The 16101-nt window shown below is 47.5% G+C and overlaps 1 protein-coding gene across 3 annotated transcripts in view; it reads right to left on the reverse strand.

The window, feature by feature from the left end:
- Positions 1 to 931: 931 nt before the first annotated feature.
- LOC142584182 (uncharacterized) overlaps positions 932 to 16101 on the reverse strand; it is a 174080-nt gene continuing 158910 nt past the window's right edge. For all 3 annotated transcript variants that reach the window (XM_075694349.1, XM_075694348.1, XM_075694347.1), the window contains one exon: positions 932 to 1197. In XM_075694349.1, the coding sequence (XP_075550464.1) occupies positions 1043 to 1197 (155 nt within the window). In that variant the 3' untranslated portion in view covers positions 932 to 1042. The remainder of the gene's footprint in view (positions 1198 to 16101) is intronic.

Genomic DNA, 16101 nt, shown 5'->3' on the forward strand with positions numbered 1-16101 from the left:
TGCCTTGCCTGACTGCTAGGAATCTAAAGGGGGCGCTGCCGACTAAGCGGCGATGGTCTGGAAGCCGATGCTTTCGTCACTCCGGGCTTGGCAATGAAAATTTCGGTCCAAGTAGCATGACGTCAGAAAGCACAGTGCACAGGTGTGCTATCTAGGAAGCGCTAGTTTAGCCCAGTGTGCAAGACGGCTTCTTAGCTTGGGTCGTAGGCTCGAAACTCACTAAAGCCGACCTTGTTCCCATCGTATTTACTGTTTCATACGTATTTATTTTTTATAGCGATTACCGAGGCGAAGGTGGAGGGCAAGCGAGCGCTACTGCGGACAAAGAAGGCTTGGTTAACCCAGGCTTGCGAGATCGAGGGCGAAGTGGCATCATGGCGATGCCCTCTACCTGCACTCAAAACCTCGCTCGCCAAAACCTCGCCCGCTCTGCTCCGTCGAGGCGCACACAAGATGTGGTGTCGCACAATGGGCATTCATGTGCCGTTTCGCAGCACGATGCGGCTTCTTCGCTAGAGGGGTCAGCATCATACCAGTAATAGATCTTTGAAAATGTCTAAGAAAAGCAAAACTAAGCCCATCATAACAGAAATAGATCTTTGAAAATTTCTAAAAAGAAAGGCAAGACTGAAAATTCCGGAGCCGCTTAGCCGTCCCTACGTGAATGAATGCGAAAGTGTTGCGACCACCGAGCGATGCCTATGCTTTGTCAGTCGTTGAGCAACTGGCACTTAGGCTACCTAGTTCCTTGTTCTTAAATAATTTCGCCTTAATTAACACCAAAGGTGGCGGGTTTGACTACCGCCAAAGTCGCAGGCTCATAGCCTTAATATACAACAAAGACTGTGCGCTCGGCTTCCACCAAAGGTCGAAGGTTCATAGCCTATATGGACCATCGTATGCTCATGTCGACAATGCCAGATTTTCCGCCTCATGAGCCATATAATGCTTTCGCATTAATAATAATTTTATTCTTGTTAATAAATTGCTACAGTGATTTCAGCAGCTTGATAAATACTGGTGGTAGTTAAACACATCCACCTTATCGATCATTTTTGACACGCTTGCAATCCTTTTTAAAGTCATGGATATTATAATGCTTCGGCGTATCACAAGTGTTATTAAACTTGAATTGACATGGCCAGTTCCGTTGTTTTAAAGCCCACTTTGGCACCCAGTAAGTGCACAGTGGTTTTCCTGAAAGGACAACAAAGGAAGTGAATGAGAATATGCAGAAGTGCATATTAAAGTCTAGCGGTTCGCATATTCTAGGTAACGTAGCATAAAATTGAAATGTTAAAATGCGTATATTGTTCATCCCTGTACGTGACCATTTTTTACCGCATTATCTCTGTTATCGTTACGCGCCTCGCGCTCTTACGGTACGCAATGGTTACTGAGCGTTGTCGTAATACTATGTAGAATATGTAATGATTGCCCGCGCGACGCGAGGACGGTAGCACATTATCAAATGTAAGTGATTACGTAACTACTCTCGTGCGTTACATGATACGTGGACTAAATCGCGGACACATTTAACGCATCGGTTCAGATTTCAATGACTGGCTACGGTGCTTGTTGCTATTATTGTTCTTTGTGTGTAACCTGAATTGCTTGGCATAAACATTTCAATAAACTGATCCATTCTGAAATCACCGTTTAAGAGTGCTCGTTTATTTACCGCCTCGACAACGTGAACATATTCATAACGGATAATGCCATATTCGTTCATCAATAATGACTGCACTCGGACATGCCGAGGCGAACCAGAATCCACGTGGCCTCCTCACTGCTCATCTCGACGCCGTTCTGCACGCAAACGCGTAAATCCGCCACAAGTTTGTCGAATGCGAGATCGGGAGGCTGTTTTGGGATGTCTGCGATTGCATTCTGCAGGTTGGAGAAACCGTGGTTCCCCTTGTTCACTTAGTCCATTACGAACTCGGAGAATCATTACGCGTCCGCAGTGGTCTGAACGTCCATGTTGGTTTATAAAACAGCAATGGAGTGGTGGAAGACGCTCACAAACTTTTGGGACGGCTATCGTTTCAGAAACACATTCGGCCGGTTGATGCCCACCTCAGGTAGTCGTATGCGTAGCGACAAGCGTTGTGGGTCAAGGAGTCCTCCAAGGAGTAATATGCAACCTCCACGAGCCGCTGGTTCATGTGGCGAAACTCCCCGTGCAGCAACTCAAGCTCGATCACGTTACTTTCCTGCTGCAGCGTGGGTGTGAACATATGCCACTTCCTCATTGGCGAAAACCGTGCGCGAAATCGGCTTACATTCTTGGTCTTAGCATGCTTGCAGTATATGAAAGCGTGGTGGTGAATTTGGCCCCGCTCCCGATCGAGAAGATTAGTGTCAAGGCTCATAAGCGAGTCAACTAGTGCGATTGACTGGCGCAGGCTTCCACCGATCTCCTTATCGGTCTCCTCGTCGAAACGAATGAGCATGCGCGCATGGACGCTCCCCCTCTGCGAAAACCCGATTCGCTTCAAGTAGTCTGTGACTCTGCTTTCAAAAAGGTTCCAGGTTTCTACGCTCTGCAGCTAATTATGATTGTGTGCACCAGCTTATAAAACTAGAGGGCACACACCAATGCTCATTCTTTAATGTTTCCGCACAGTAGAAGGCGTGCCTTTCGGCGAACGCTTGGCGATGCACATCCCCGGGCTTCGTGATGCTCTCGATCACTAATAGGAAGCGTCCGTCGTGCAGCTCGAACGTACTCATACTCAGGAAGAGGATAGACCTTCCCATTTGCCGAATCATGGTCAACACATCCCGCTTGAGTTGTGACCAGTAGTAAACGGACTTTCGGATTTATCGGAGAAATGCCGTTTTATTGCACGCACTCCTCGATCGAACGTTGATCTTTGCACGTCCTTAATCAAACTCTGATCAAAACTGTTATATGTTTGCCGTCACCGGCGCACCGGTTGATGATGTGGCTAGTATCTCCCTGCCGGCGCTTGCTGTCCCGCTTTCGCTGCAATGTAATGGCTTTTGCGGTAGCCCGCTCTTTCTCCAAGGTGGCTGCTCATTCCTCGTCCTTTCCGTCGACGCTGCACTAGTATTTGGTAGCCCGCGCCAGTACCGACCTGAATTCCCATTCCTCGCCCGTTTGCTCGACGTATCACTGGTGTTCGATAGCCTCCACTCGCTCCAACCTGGCAGCACATTATTCATTCGACTCCTCGATGCGCTACTGGTGTATAGCAGCCCGCGCTCGTTCTAACCTATCTGCGTGCTCCTCGTCCGTCTCCTCGGCACGCTACTGATGTATAGCAGCCCTCTCTAGTTTGAATCATGCTGCACTTTCCTCGTCCGTATCCTCGACATGGCTGCTCATACCACATCCATCTCATCGGGGCGGCGACGGTTTAGAGTCATGCGCCGCTCACTCCAACCTCGCGGCCCGTTCCTCGTCCCTCTCCTCGGCGCAGCGCCTATGTATAATAGCCCTCTCTCGCTCCAACCTCGCGGTCTGTTCCTCGACCGCATTCTCGGAGTGGCGCTGGTGTTCGGTAGTCTGCGCTAGCGCCAATCTGATTTCCCGTTCTTCTTTCGCATCTCGGCGCAGCACTGGTGTATAGTAGCGCTTTCTCGTTCCAACCATGCGGCCCCTTCCTGATCCATTGTTCCAGATTGGCGCGGCGCTGGTTTATAGCAGCGCGTGCTCGCTCCAATCTAGCAACCCGTTTGCAGTGGGTATCTTCGGCATGGCGCTGATTTTTGGTACCCCTCGCTCGCGCCAACCTGGCTTCCCGTTCCTCGTCCGTCTGATCGGTGAGGGGGTAGTTTATAATAGCCCGCTCTTGCTTAAACCAAGCTACCAATTTCTTATCAATCTCATTTACACTGCACCGGTATTCGGTAGCCCGCACTTGCTCCGACCTGGACCTCCCTTCCTGTCCCACCTCTTCGGCGTGGTGCTGGTGTTCGGTAGCCCGCATTCACGTCAATCTGGCAGCGTATTCTTCGTTCATCTCCCCTGTGCGGCGTGGTGTATAGCAGCCTTCTCTCGTTTCAACCATTCCTCGTCCATCTACTCGGCATTGCGCTGGTTTTAATTTGCCCAAGCTTCCTCCAACCTTGGTGCTCGTTCTGCGTCTCATCGGGGTGGCGCTGGTATCGAGCAGTCCGTGCTCACTCCAACCTCGGGGCCCCTTCCTGGTCCCTCTCCTCACCAAGGAGCTGGTGTTCGCTAGTCTGCGCTAACACAAACGTGGCTTCGCGTTTTTCATCCGTCTTCTCAGCTCATTGATGGTTTATAGCAGGTGTTTCTCGCTGCATCCATACCGCCCGTTCCTCGTCCATCTCTTCGCCACGGAGCTGTGATCGGTAGCCGGGCCCGCACCAACCTGATTTCCTGTTCCTTGTCGGTATCTTCGGCGCAGTGCTGGTTTAGAGTAGCCCTCTCTCGCTCCAAAGATGCGGCCAGTTCCTCGTTCATCTTCTCGCCACTATTTAATTTTGCCGTTGATTGCGAGTGGTAACCGAAGTTCAGGGAGCCTTAGAGAAATGGAGGTTTACATGCAAAGCAAAACTACACTAAAGAGTCATAGACGGCCGGCAGCAAATCGCACCCTGCGGCCCACGGCAAGAAGAACGTCTCTGTCTTCCCGATGGTTCTCTGGCTTATAACCCCTTCAGTCCATCCGGTTCACTTCATATTCAGCCAGTCGTTGAGCCCGTGCAGGTGTCGTCATTTTCATCCAATCGTCGAGCCTTGCAGATGTCATGTTTATGCAATCTTAGGGTCTATGCACGTGGTGCCGTGTTTGGTCAATGCGGACACTCCATGCGCTCTATTCGCCGATGGCTGCCTCCGTCCGGCGTTGCTTCCTCGCCTAGAATGCGCTCTGCTGGAGGGGCTGGGTTGCCATGAATGACATTCCAGCACTGCAAGCAGTATTTCCCGTGACTAGGGCCAACTTCTTCGAACTTTGCCGGCTAACACTTGCACGTTCGCGCTGCGTCACGCAGGGAGGAGGCAAAAGATCCAGAGGCGGCACACGAGGGCTGGATAGTGAAGCTGTGCGACGGGTCGGAGAGCATGTGCGACGCACACTTGTGCACCATAACTGGCATGCAATGGCGAGTGGTTCCGTTTGGAGACCTTGACAGATTGTACTTAATGGTCCGAATGTAACATCTCCTTCTCGCCTAGGAAGTTTGGAATAGCCGGTGAACTCAATTCGGTGGCCATGAAGAACGCTGATGAAGCCTCTAGTACCCTGGCAACGAGCTTCGTATCACGAATTCCTGGATTCCGTGCCTTAGAGAACGTACGTCAAACAAAACTACATAGCCCTGCTCCACGTGCAAGCACACTCTCTTCATCATTGATTCGCCAGGTTCATAGTATATCAAACTTAATCCTGTGCCTTTTTTTCGTCACTTTCGACAGTGCAGATCCAACCACCTATCTAAACAGCTGGCCAGATGTCCTTGAATGCCAACAAGGCGAGAGTGGCATTGCGGTTGCAAAATAACCGTGAGAAAACTAAACAATTATCGAAAACAACCAATATAACCATACACAAGCAAAGTTCTGAAGCTACTAGGATGACTTCCAGCCCCTAATAAAACGGCATGCGTCATTATTTCAAGGAAGGAAGGTAATACGTCCGTCTGCTGTAACAAGTGGCTCAAAATAATCATTGCTTCGACATAACATATGCTGCTTAACTTCATCGATTCCGTTCTTACTCTATCACAGTGTACGACATATCGCGTGCACTGGTAGTACTCAACATCCTCGTCAACTCTAGGAATACATAATCACAATCGCGACTATTTGGAGTATGTATGCGTTGTAAACTATTTACAACGCATACTTGCGTCTCACGCAGACGTTTCGTAGCCCTTACTCACCTTAGTTCCTACGGGGTGCACCTTAAGTGAAAAAAAATAAACTTGTTGACCTTACACACTGACAGAGTGCTTTAAAAAAATCACGTCTGCTATTAATTATTCCCATGAAGGCCTAATCGGAAACTCAGAGCACTGCAGCCATCAACACACACGAGTGACCCATTCACGTTGTGTTTCCTTCCGTCCGCACAGGACACGCGCTAAAGGAACTAACAACGCTCCTCAGCGCAAATGGTGCACTTATTGAAAACCAACGCGTTTAACCTAGGAAAACTTCCAAAACACTGATAAAGAAAGTTAATACATCCACGTGATAATACATGCCATTCAAATAACTTTGACGATTCAAGTCACTCAAAAAAAGGCAGAAAGCCTATATCCTCATGAACGAACACTTCACGATAACAAAGCGCAACTCTGCTCAACTTTCAAACCTGAGAGTTTCTCACATGAGAACCTAAACAAAGCTAATGACTTACTTATTGAAAGAAACAAGGCTCAAATCGCTAAAATTCTATATCGATCAAAAAACAAACAAAACAGACGTTGGTTTCTACAGAACCTTTCCTTTTATCTATCCTTCCTATTGTCTTTGGATGGACTCATACAGTACTTTTCAGCCGCACTCGAGGGGGTCGCGGTTTGAAGGCTTTACTGGCTATTCTTGTTAAGTCGGGGGTCCGTGGTGCCGCGAGAATTGCATGGATGGTGTCATGCCAGGTGCCGGGAGAAGGAAATGTCCCGAGCGGCGTTTAAGAGATGAGAAAACGTTAATATTTAAATTTGCTTGATTGTGCTCTACAAAAACAGCTCGATCTCTCGGAGCACACTACATGGTAGAGTATTTGCATGTGCAGCCTCACTCACAGCAGTCCAGAGAAACTTTTTATGCCGTTTACTTCCCTCTCGCACTCATCGAGGAGATTCACTGGCCAGTCACAAAGGCCGAACCGTTCACATTTTATGCTGGCCCCAACGACCCATATTTTTGCTCTACTCTCACTTTTTTTGCCGAGCCCCCACCATTTCGCCGCCTCTCTTCTTTCCAACGTTGCACAGTACGAGGCAACCACGTGGTAAACCATTGCCGTCCTTTCCACAGCAATGCTTGACAATGACCCCGTCATCAATTAATGGCCTTTTCCTGACGGTGAATCTGTAAAGATCGGCAGATTCTTGCCTTCGAGTTTGTCGCAGGGCGGCGCTGTCATCTAGAAGTGAGCCGACATTGTTTACGCGTTACCATCGGCGCCAAGTCAGTCGCTGTCTGGCAGGGCATTCGTCTCGTCTTTCATTTCTGGGCGTTCGAAAAGCCGAAGATATGGAGCCTGACTACTTGTCCGTAAGACTACGGTGACTCCGATTTATTCGTTTTGTGTGAACGATGAAGCGTGAACAGCACCTGATACAGCGTCACGTCTGCCGGTGAAGCATCCTTTGCCCCGAAAGATCACCAGGCACAGCACTATTAAAGAACAGCAAAAGGCCTGACATTCTACACGCTCTTTCAAGACGTGACTGTCTCCTGCCGATTTGCGTCCTGGCCACGTGCTTTCATCATGACCTCGTCTGACCGCGTCGCGTCTCCCTACCAACTCGTCTCGTCCTGCCAACTTGCGCTCCTTTGCAGGGCTTGCTGCGCATCGAAAAGAAGGGTGGAACGACTGGGACCGTAACTGACCGGTGCCCTTTGTCCACGTTCGCTCAGCGCATGCTTCTCCTACACTTTTTATCCGGTGTCCCGGACCCGCTTGAATGGAAAACGTTGTCAAGGACGATCACGCTTTCCTTTGCGCCCCGCTGATTCTGTTTGACGCTTATCACTTTCTTAGGCTGCGTCACACTCTCTGCCGCATTCGGATCTTCACAACGCTTCTTTCTCCTGCGCTTTCTTCTGGTACTCACATTTGAGCCATGTGCTCATTCATCTGGTTAACCCTCACGCGTCTCCTCGACCCGGACGACTGTCTCATTCGCTCGGTTCGAGTGCATTTCAATTAAAATATTTATTTCTTTTTCTTGACTGGCGGACAGCTTACCCGACTCTGGAACAATGCAGCAGTGTTTACTCGAGCTAGGCAACTCGCATTCAATTTGTAAAGGGCTCAGCAGCTTTCTGGTATTCGTGAGCTTCCTGATTCGGACTTGCATTATTTTTGCTATTAGTTTAACAAGGTTTGTCGCTAACAAAATCAGCCGAATGTGTAACTATGCATATCCCCTACCTTAATTTTTGGACAATAACATTACCTTCCAGAGTTTCCACTGACGTGGTATCGAAGCCCTCTCTACCAAATGGTTAGCGTGATGACAAACTGGCCCGCTCTCACATCTTGATTCAGATAAACGAGAGACAATAAGTCATCGGGATACTCCTTACACACAAGTTTTATCAGTGCAATGGCAGCCCCATCTAGACGCGGTGCAGCAGTCGGCAAACTGACAACCACGGAGCATAATTACAGTAGTGACACCTCCTCGATATCATGCACAGAACCAAGCCTTAAATGCCCAGAAGGCCGACAAGATGAAAAACGGCATTCCAGCGCTTTGGCATTTTGTTCCAAGAACTCAGCGTTTCACTCGGCGTCAGAACAAGCAAGCTGGCATTAATTGACGGCTGGCTCATTTTCTGTGACCTCATAAAATGGAACAATGACCCTCTGTGGCGTGTATGGGACTGGCAATCAAAATGTTGTATGTTATACTCGTCAATTACTTTAGAAACCATACGTTTAAAGATGGCCGCTATGTATTTGTAATCGTTGCAATTTCTCGCAAATTGGTTGTGTTCAGCTTTTTCTATGCCGCATTCCTCAGCCTATATCTATTGCAGTCATCGTTTCACCATTTGTTTGGGTTGTTGCTTTTACTCGAGCGCATCACAAATTCAGATCTATTTTGAGACTCCTTGAATACCAAGCATCAACTATCAGCCTTTTTACACCGACGCACATGTCTCATTGAACTAAACGCTGCTCTCAAACAAGTCATGAAATGGTTATAATTAATAAAAGCTTTCTCATGAAACTCCCGAGATTTTACTGGCACTTGAAAAAGAACTGGGAGGCGGTCGCTGTTTGCGGTGCAATCAATCGTTGTCCACGATGATATAACATTTCTTCCAAAGAACATAAGGCCTAAATAGAGCACAACGTAACGTCTCAAGTATTCATGGACAAGAACACATTATGTACTGTCCACTGGAACAGCCGCTTATACTGTGGTGCGTTTTTTGTCCCCATGATACAGGTTATGTGAATTGAAATTACCAGCGAAGACTACAGATTTCCGCGGCTGAAGCCCACACACATGCTTAGTCGTTGCGCATTTTCCCAGCCGAGCTCTGGTAGGCCGATGGCAATGCTGGATGACATTTTAGGAATTACCTAATAACTACCAGAGTGATGAACTTGCATTAATTCTTTGTACATCCCTCCTCTATTTAATCATCATCACTCATGCGGTCTTTACGTCCCCGTTCCGTCTCTCGCTGTGCAGAGCAGCAGGGTGGAGTATTCTAGCTCATAGCGACATCTCTGTCTTCCTTCAATTAAGTACTCTCTCTCTGCTCACTCATTGTTTCGTGTTGCCTACCCACTACAGGAGATTGGCCATAACACCAAAGCGCGATGCTGCTTCCGGGTAGAGTCGCCTTCGTCACCGAGTTCCCGCATTTTAACCCATAATTTTACGTATTATAGCGTTAACTGGGTAGATATTGTTGAAATTTATACTTCATTATAATATGCAATAATCCCCCCCCCTATTTCTCGTCCAATCCCCATAGTGCGTAGGAACCACATGCTTGTTAGGGAACAACAGCAACAGCCGCTTGCAGGAAGGATCACTTCGCATTGGTAGCACGGTTGCTTTCCGATCCTGTTCCCTCAGCCCAGATCTAGTGGCATATGCATGTAGCTCAAAGTCGGCGTCAAAGAGCTTCGTCGAACAGCGGTGCCTACCCAGTCCCGCATTTGCAGTGATCTATGTCGGAATGATAAAAGTTCATTAAAAAGCGGCACAGTTGTGCAAAGTGCCACATGCTTAGTGACCCAAGTTATCACACTGGTTGGTTTCGAACACCATTACCTCAGCAGAGTAATCCGATTGGCTACCTACTTGACCTCGACCAAGCGATACCTCGACCCAAACGCTACCACTCAAATCACTGTAACGGACAGAAAACACTTTTCTTGCAAAAATACTTTACTAGGGCATAGATGGCGCCGAAATGATAAACCACAATTTTTGGCATAGAATCAGAAAGAGTCGAGCGCTTATGTCTGCGACGTTTGGCGTGGAACGACCAACATGGTTACCTTAGTTGGCGTCACAGGCGTTCACTTAAGAGCGGCACATACACAGTGGTCGTTAGCTAGTAATTCAAGTGGGAATTACAGATCACTGGAGAGCAGCGTTTACAGAGCCACACATTTCTAATGGGCCAAACACGTGTTAAAATGGTTCACAGAAGAGCGACACACAGCAACTGGTGCCTCCTGAATGACCCAAGTTGGCATGAAATAGATTCATTGAAATGCCCATTGCCACATACGCAGTTCCGCTTAGCAGTGGCTCATGTCGGCATAAACGAGGCTTGTTGAAGTGCGGCACATTGGCATATAGTGCCGCACACTCACTGGCCTCAGTTGGTCAGACGGTTGTTTTCAAAACCTGTTCCCTCAGCACAACTGCCCCATGCTCTAACCAATCAATCATGAACTACCCAGTGATCCAGGTTGGTGGGAAAATGGACGGACGGACGGACGGATGCACGGAAGGACGGACGGATGGATGGATGGATGGATGGATGGATGGATGGATGGATGGATGGATGGATGGATGGATGGATGGATGGATGGATGGATGGATGGATGGATGGGTGGATGGATGGTCAGCTTTAGAAAGTCCGTGAAGCACACCAACACTGCAAATCGCGTTAAATAAATCGTAAAATATCAAAGGCAGAACGAATATGACGATGACTGTCGGCAGTAATGCGATGCACATTCGGGCGAGCAGGGATGCACCACATTTCTTAGCTCACATTTATTTAATATGTGGTGGCATTATTCTGAGACATCCGTTACTAGCTTATATGACACGTACTTCGATATCCTGCATTTTTGCCTAGGGCACAAGCTTCCCAAAACCACTGATGATGCCAACAAATGGGGACGGTGTAATGGTGAAGAAGGAATGACATCAATACCACGACAAAGGTGCTACAACGACAATGGTATGAAGCCAACGATATGTCCAATACAACAAAAATTACGGCACAGCGCATCTCACAACGACTGCCCGTGTTAATGCGAATAGCTGTCGGGCACTGCAACCAAACAGTATTTCTGAAGTCGCGTTTATTTAACACGACTAGTGGTAATTCTGAAATTTTATTTGCTTTTAATATGTGCCACATACTCCAACTTTCATATTCGACTCACTTGCCAAGAACGCCTATGAGCACAAAGGCATGACGATGACTGTATGACGCCGACGCAGTCATGATCGAATAATGAAGGCATGATATCAATGGAACGATAAAGGCGTATAACAACGATGGCATAATGACAATGAGATGTCAATAAATTATGATGATAGTACAACGGCGGCAAGGTGGCGACGACTATATGAGGACAATGACATGACGACGACTGCATTATGGATGCCGTGACAAGGACGGTATGACAAAAGACGCATAATAGCGTCTGTGTGATGACGACCCATTGAGAACAATCGCTTGTCAACGGTTGCCTAATTACGATTTAGTGATGACAGCATGACTACCACAGATTGATAAAGGAACAACGTCCATTGATCGAAGAAGGTCCTGTGATGGCGACATGACGACAATGGGAGGAGCATACTGAATTGATTACGATAGCGAAACGACAGCGCGACGACAATGGCATGACGACAACGGTATGATAAAGACTCCATCATGAGAGGCGGCTGGCAAAATTACAATGATGACAATAAAACGATGGCATCAGTAGGCCTAAAGACGACGGGCCTTCGATTGCCATTATATAATTATCATCATCATCAGCCTGGTTACGCCCACTGCAGGGCAAAGGCCTCTCCCATACTTCGCCAACTACCCGGGTCATGTACTAATTGCGGCCATGTCGTCCCTGCAAACATCTTAATCTCATCCGCCCACCTAAACTTCTGCCGACCCCTGCTACGCTTCCCGTCCCTTGGAATCCAATCCATAACCTTTAATGAGCATCGGTTATCTTCCCACCTCACTACATGTCCTGCCCATGCCCATTTCTTTTTCTTTATTTCAACTAAGATGTCATTAACTTGAGTTTGTTCCCTCACCCAATCTGCTCTTTTTATCCCTTAACGTTACACCTATCATTCTTCTCTCCATAGCTCATTGCGTCATCCTCAACCTAAGTAGGACCCTTTTCGCAAGCCTCCAGGTTTCTGCCCCATACGTGAGTACTGGTAAGACACAGCTGTTATACACTTCTCTCATGAGCGATAATGGCAACCTGCTGTTCATGATCTGAGAATGCCCGCCAAACGCACCCCAGCCCATTGTTATTTTCTGATTATTTCAGTTTCATGATCCGGATCCGTGGTCACTACCTGCCCTAAGCAGATGTATTCCATTACCACTTCCAGTGCCTCGCTACCTATCGTAAACTGCTGTTCTCTTCCGAGACTATTAAATATTATTTTAATTTTCTGCAGATTATCTTTAGACCCACTCTTCTGCTTTGCCTCTCCAGGTCAGTGAGCATGCATTGCGATTGGTCCAATGAGAATTGGTTGTGCATGACATAATGAAGACTTATTGCGAAAGCTATTCGATGACGACGGCGTGACGACGGTGGCATGACCACATTTGGACGACGAAGCTGGACTGACACCGATGGCATGACCACGACTGCATTACGGTGACGGCCCGACAAAGGATGTGTTGTACTCAATGTTTGATGATGACGGCATCAGAAGGGAGGCAAGCAAAGTAGAGTGACGGAAGTATGAATACAGTAAAACAATGAGGAATGATCGACGCTAATGGAACGAAAATGGCGATATGACGACAACGCCATGACGACAATAGGATGACGACGACGACAAAACGACCGCGTGACGACGAAGCCGTGACGACAATGGCGTAACAAAGACGGCTTGATGATGAGGGCATTGCGAAAGTCATGACAAAGGTGAAATGACGATAACGCAACGACCATGATGGCATCACGACCTCGAACGCACATGTACTGAGCCAAGCTATTAAAAAACTTGGACCACTGGACCGTAGCAGAAAGGCCGACGACGACATTATGACCAGAATCAGATCACGCATCTGCAAATACCGACGATGCGATGGCATCGCTAAGGCGGTTTAATAATGAATGCATGACGACTGTATTACTTGGTAGCATGACGACGATGGCATGACAAGTATCGGATAACAAAGCTGGAATGACAACAGTTCAACGACTGCGAGGGCGACTCGACTACGATCAAGCCCCTCAGATAACGTTGTATCTGGTACAAATTTGGCACAAAGCAATACAAAGTATTTCAATGTTGCCATTTTGTTGGGCATGTAGGCAAACTGACTTGGAAAAAAAATTTTGTGCCAGCGAAGAAGGCCATAAGAAAAACGACGATACAATGCGCTAACTTCAACCACTTTATTTTCAGAAAAACATAAGGAATGCTGTTCAGCCAGTAAATCTCAGGACGCGGCCAATGCACGGACTAAAAACACAGAGAAGGTGACACAAAGATGTTCTTACTAGTCCCAGAAAAGCTTGCGAAACTTTGTCGGTTAACGGATCCGCATTGCAAACCAGCTATCGGATGCTCTACGAATCATCGTAAAATGCCAGTGGGTTGCGTAGGAATTGTGCATTACGTCCTTCCGCTGTCCTGCTGGAAAAATATACATCGGACAGACAGGAAGGTGTCCTAATGACCGGCTATGAGAACATAGTTTAAACGTGAGAAATAAGCAATGCGCTCAAGTCTGCTCACTGTCAGGAATACGGCTGCGCGCCGGTTTATGAATCTTGTCTTATGCCTGCGAAGCACAAAGAAAAAGATGTACGAGAGGTTATTGAGGCTCAGACTATCTGTCGAAATAGTGATAGGTGTGTTAGTACTCCTTCGGTCGACCTGTTAAATAAGTAGGCAGCATTTTTGGATGGTTAAACTTTGGAGGATGTGACGTCAATGTGCATGGGTTAAATAGGTGGTTGTTTCCTGAAAATAAAGTTGTTGAAGTTAGCGCACTGTGGTGGTCGTCTTCCTTCTGTCCTTGTCCACGGCGGTAAATAAGCTTTGCAATCTATTTATTTGGTATAAGAGAACTTTCGCCAGTGGGTCGGCGTAGAAGGCATAAAGACAACGGCATGACGAGAGTAACATCTCGAAGTTGGAATAAATGCAATGGAACCATCATGACGACATTGTGCCCAGGAGCACATAGTTTGTGGCGCAAGCATGTAGACAACTCGGGCCACGTGGCCGGCGTGACAGGCTAGATGGAAACGTAATCCGCAGGCAGATACTGTTTTATGTATAGATTAGGTGTACTTGATAGTACGCATACGAGGTTCTATACCTTTTGCTCCCTGATGTGCAGCCGACCGCCAGATTTGTCCTCTAACTTCATAGAATATTTGAATGAATTCCTAAGTGTAATTCATTAAGAAATTACCGCGGGACTCAACTCACGATGACTGTCAATGGTACTGCGAAAAGCAACCGAGCAATGTAGCGACACATCGTATTCCTCAAGTAAAGTTTATTAACCCCGCGTATGGATAAATAAAACAAGAAGGAAAAAACCAGTCAAAACAACACAAAGGACACGAGGGGAGGTTCACACCACAACGACTGGTGTGGTGGGAAATTCCCCTCTTGTCCTTTGTGTTTTTTACTGGTTTTTTTCTTTCAAGTATGTAGCCAAGATTTCAACCCTTCTCTAAATAAAACACTTTTCTCTGTTTCAGTAAAACGCCTCATACTCCCCTATGTCCCTGTTTGCTATTGCAGCCGCTTGCCAAGGTAAACCATGAGCATGGAAGGATGACTACGACTGTATGACCCCAATGTAGTGACAATTCAATGACGAAAAATGAGTGATGTTAATTGAACGACAAACACGTAAAAGGCGACCACATGAAGACAAAGTGATGTTATTTCAATCAAAGCAATGGTATTGTAGCGGTGCGACTATCACCTCCAAAGCAGGCGAAGAAGATGGCCTCACATGCACGTAGCGCAAGAATAGAACACGCTGGTGCACTCGACCTGAGCGGCCGAGGTGTCAGCCACTCCCAAGTTACCGCTGAACTATGGCTGGCCGGTCTAAATAAACCGTGACTACGGCGGTTACCTCACCGTGCCGCTTCACACAAATTCGTGACCCGGACGACCGAGTCCAGTCATGTCAGTGCCAGTGCACCGAATCTACAAAGGCGGGTGGCGTGGGCTTACGCGGTCCCACAGATATCCCACGATTGTAGAGTGTCCGCGACATACCGGACAGCTCGTTCATCCAGCGGGACAGTCAATTCCTTCTAAACAAGGTTCCAGGCCCTGGCTGCGTTCAAGACCCCGGTTTCCAACACCCAGTCCGGATTCGAGCGTGTTACTTGCGGGCAGCCATCCTTGCTCATTATGTCAACTCAAGCAGTCACTCACAACAGCATATCTTATTGACCGCAAATAAGACGGCGAGAGAGGGAGATAACACATAAACAGCACGGGCGGTAACTTTTAACTGTTTAATTCACAGCAGCCCGTGGGCATATATAGGCAAATAGAACATGTGCAGATCGCAGCAAACAAGAATACACATCAGCTTAGCGTGGCAACCAATTATCAAAAAAAATCTATTTCCGATTGAAACAACCAAATCGAGGTATCGCTAACACAGTCTTGGCCTTTCTTTTGTATGTGATAAGCCTCCATCAGTTCACGTGCAGTCTCGTCATGGCTTCTCCCCAGAATCTTTATCTCCTCAAAAAGAGGTACACAGCGACAGGCATTGCAGTGCGCAAGTAAGTGCGCCAATTCATCTTTCGTTAACTTTTGTTCATGTTCCCTGGCTCGATAATTTAGGCACCGTTAAGTCTGCCCTATGTAGGACTTGCCACACGCCAGGGGGATTTCGTACACAACTCCTACATTGCATTTTGCGTACGGCTTGGTGTGGTTCTTGCCACAACCTTGCCT

This window comes from Dermacentor variabilis, chromosome 6, assembly GCF_050947875.1.
Source record: "Dermacentor variabilis isolate Ectoservices chromosome 6, ASM5094787v1, whole genome shotgun sequence".
NCBI lineage: Eukaryota > Metazoa > Arthropoda > Arachnida > Ixodida > Ixodidae > Dermacentor > Dermacentor variabilis.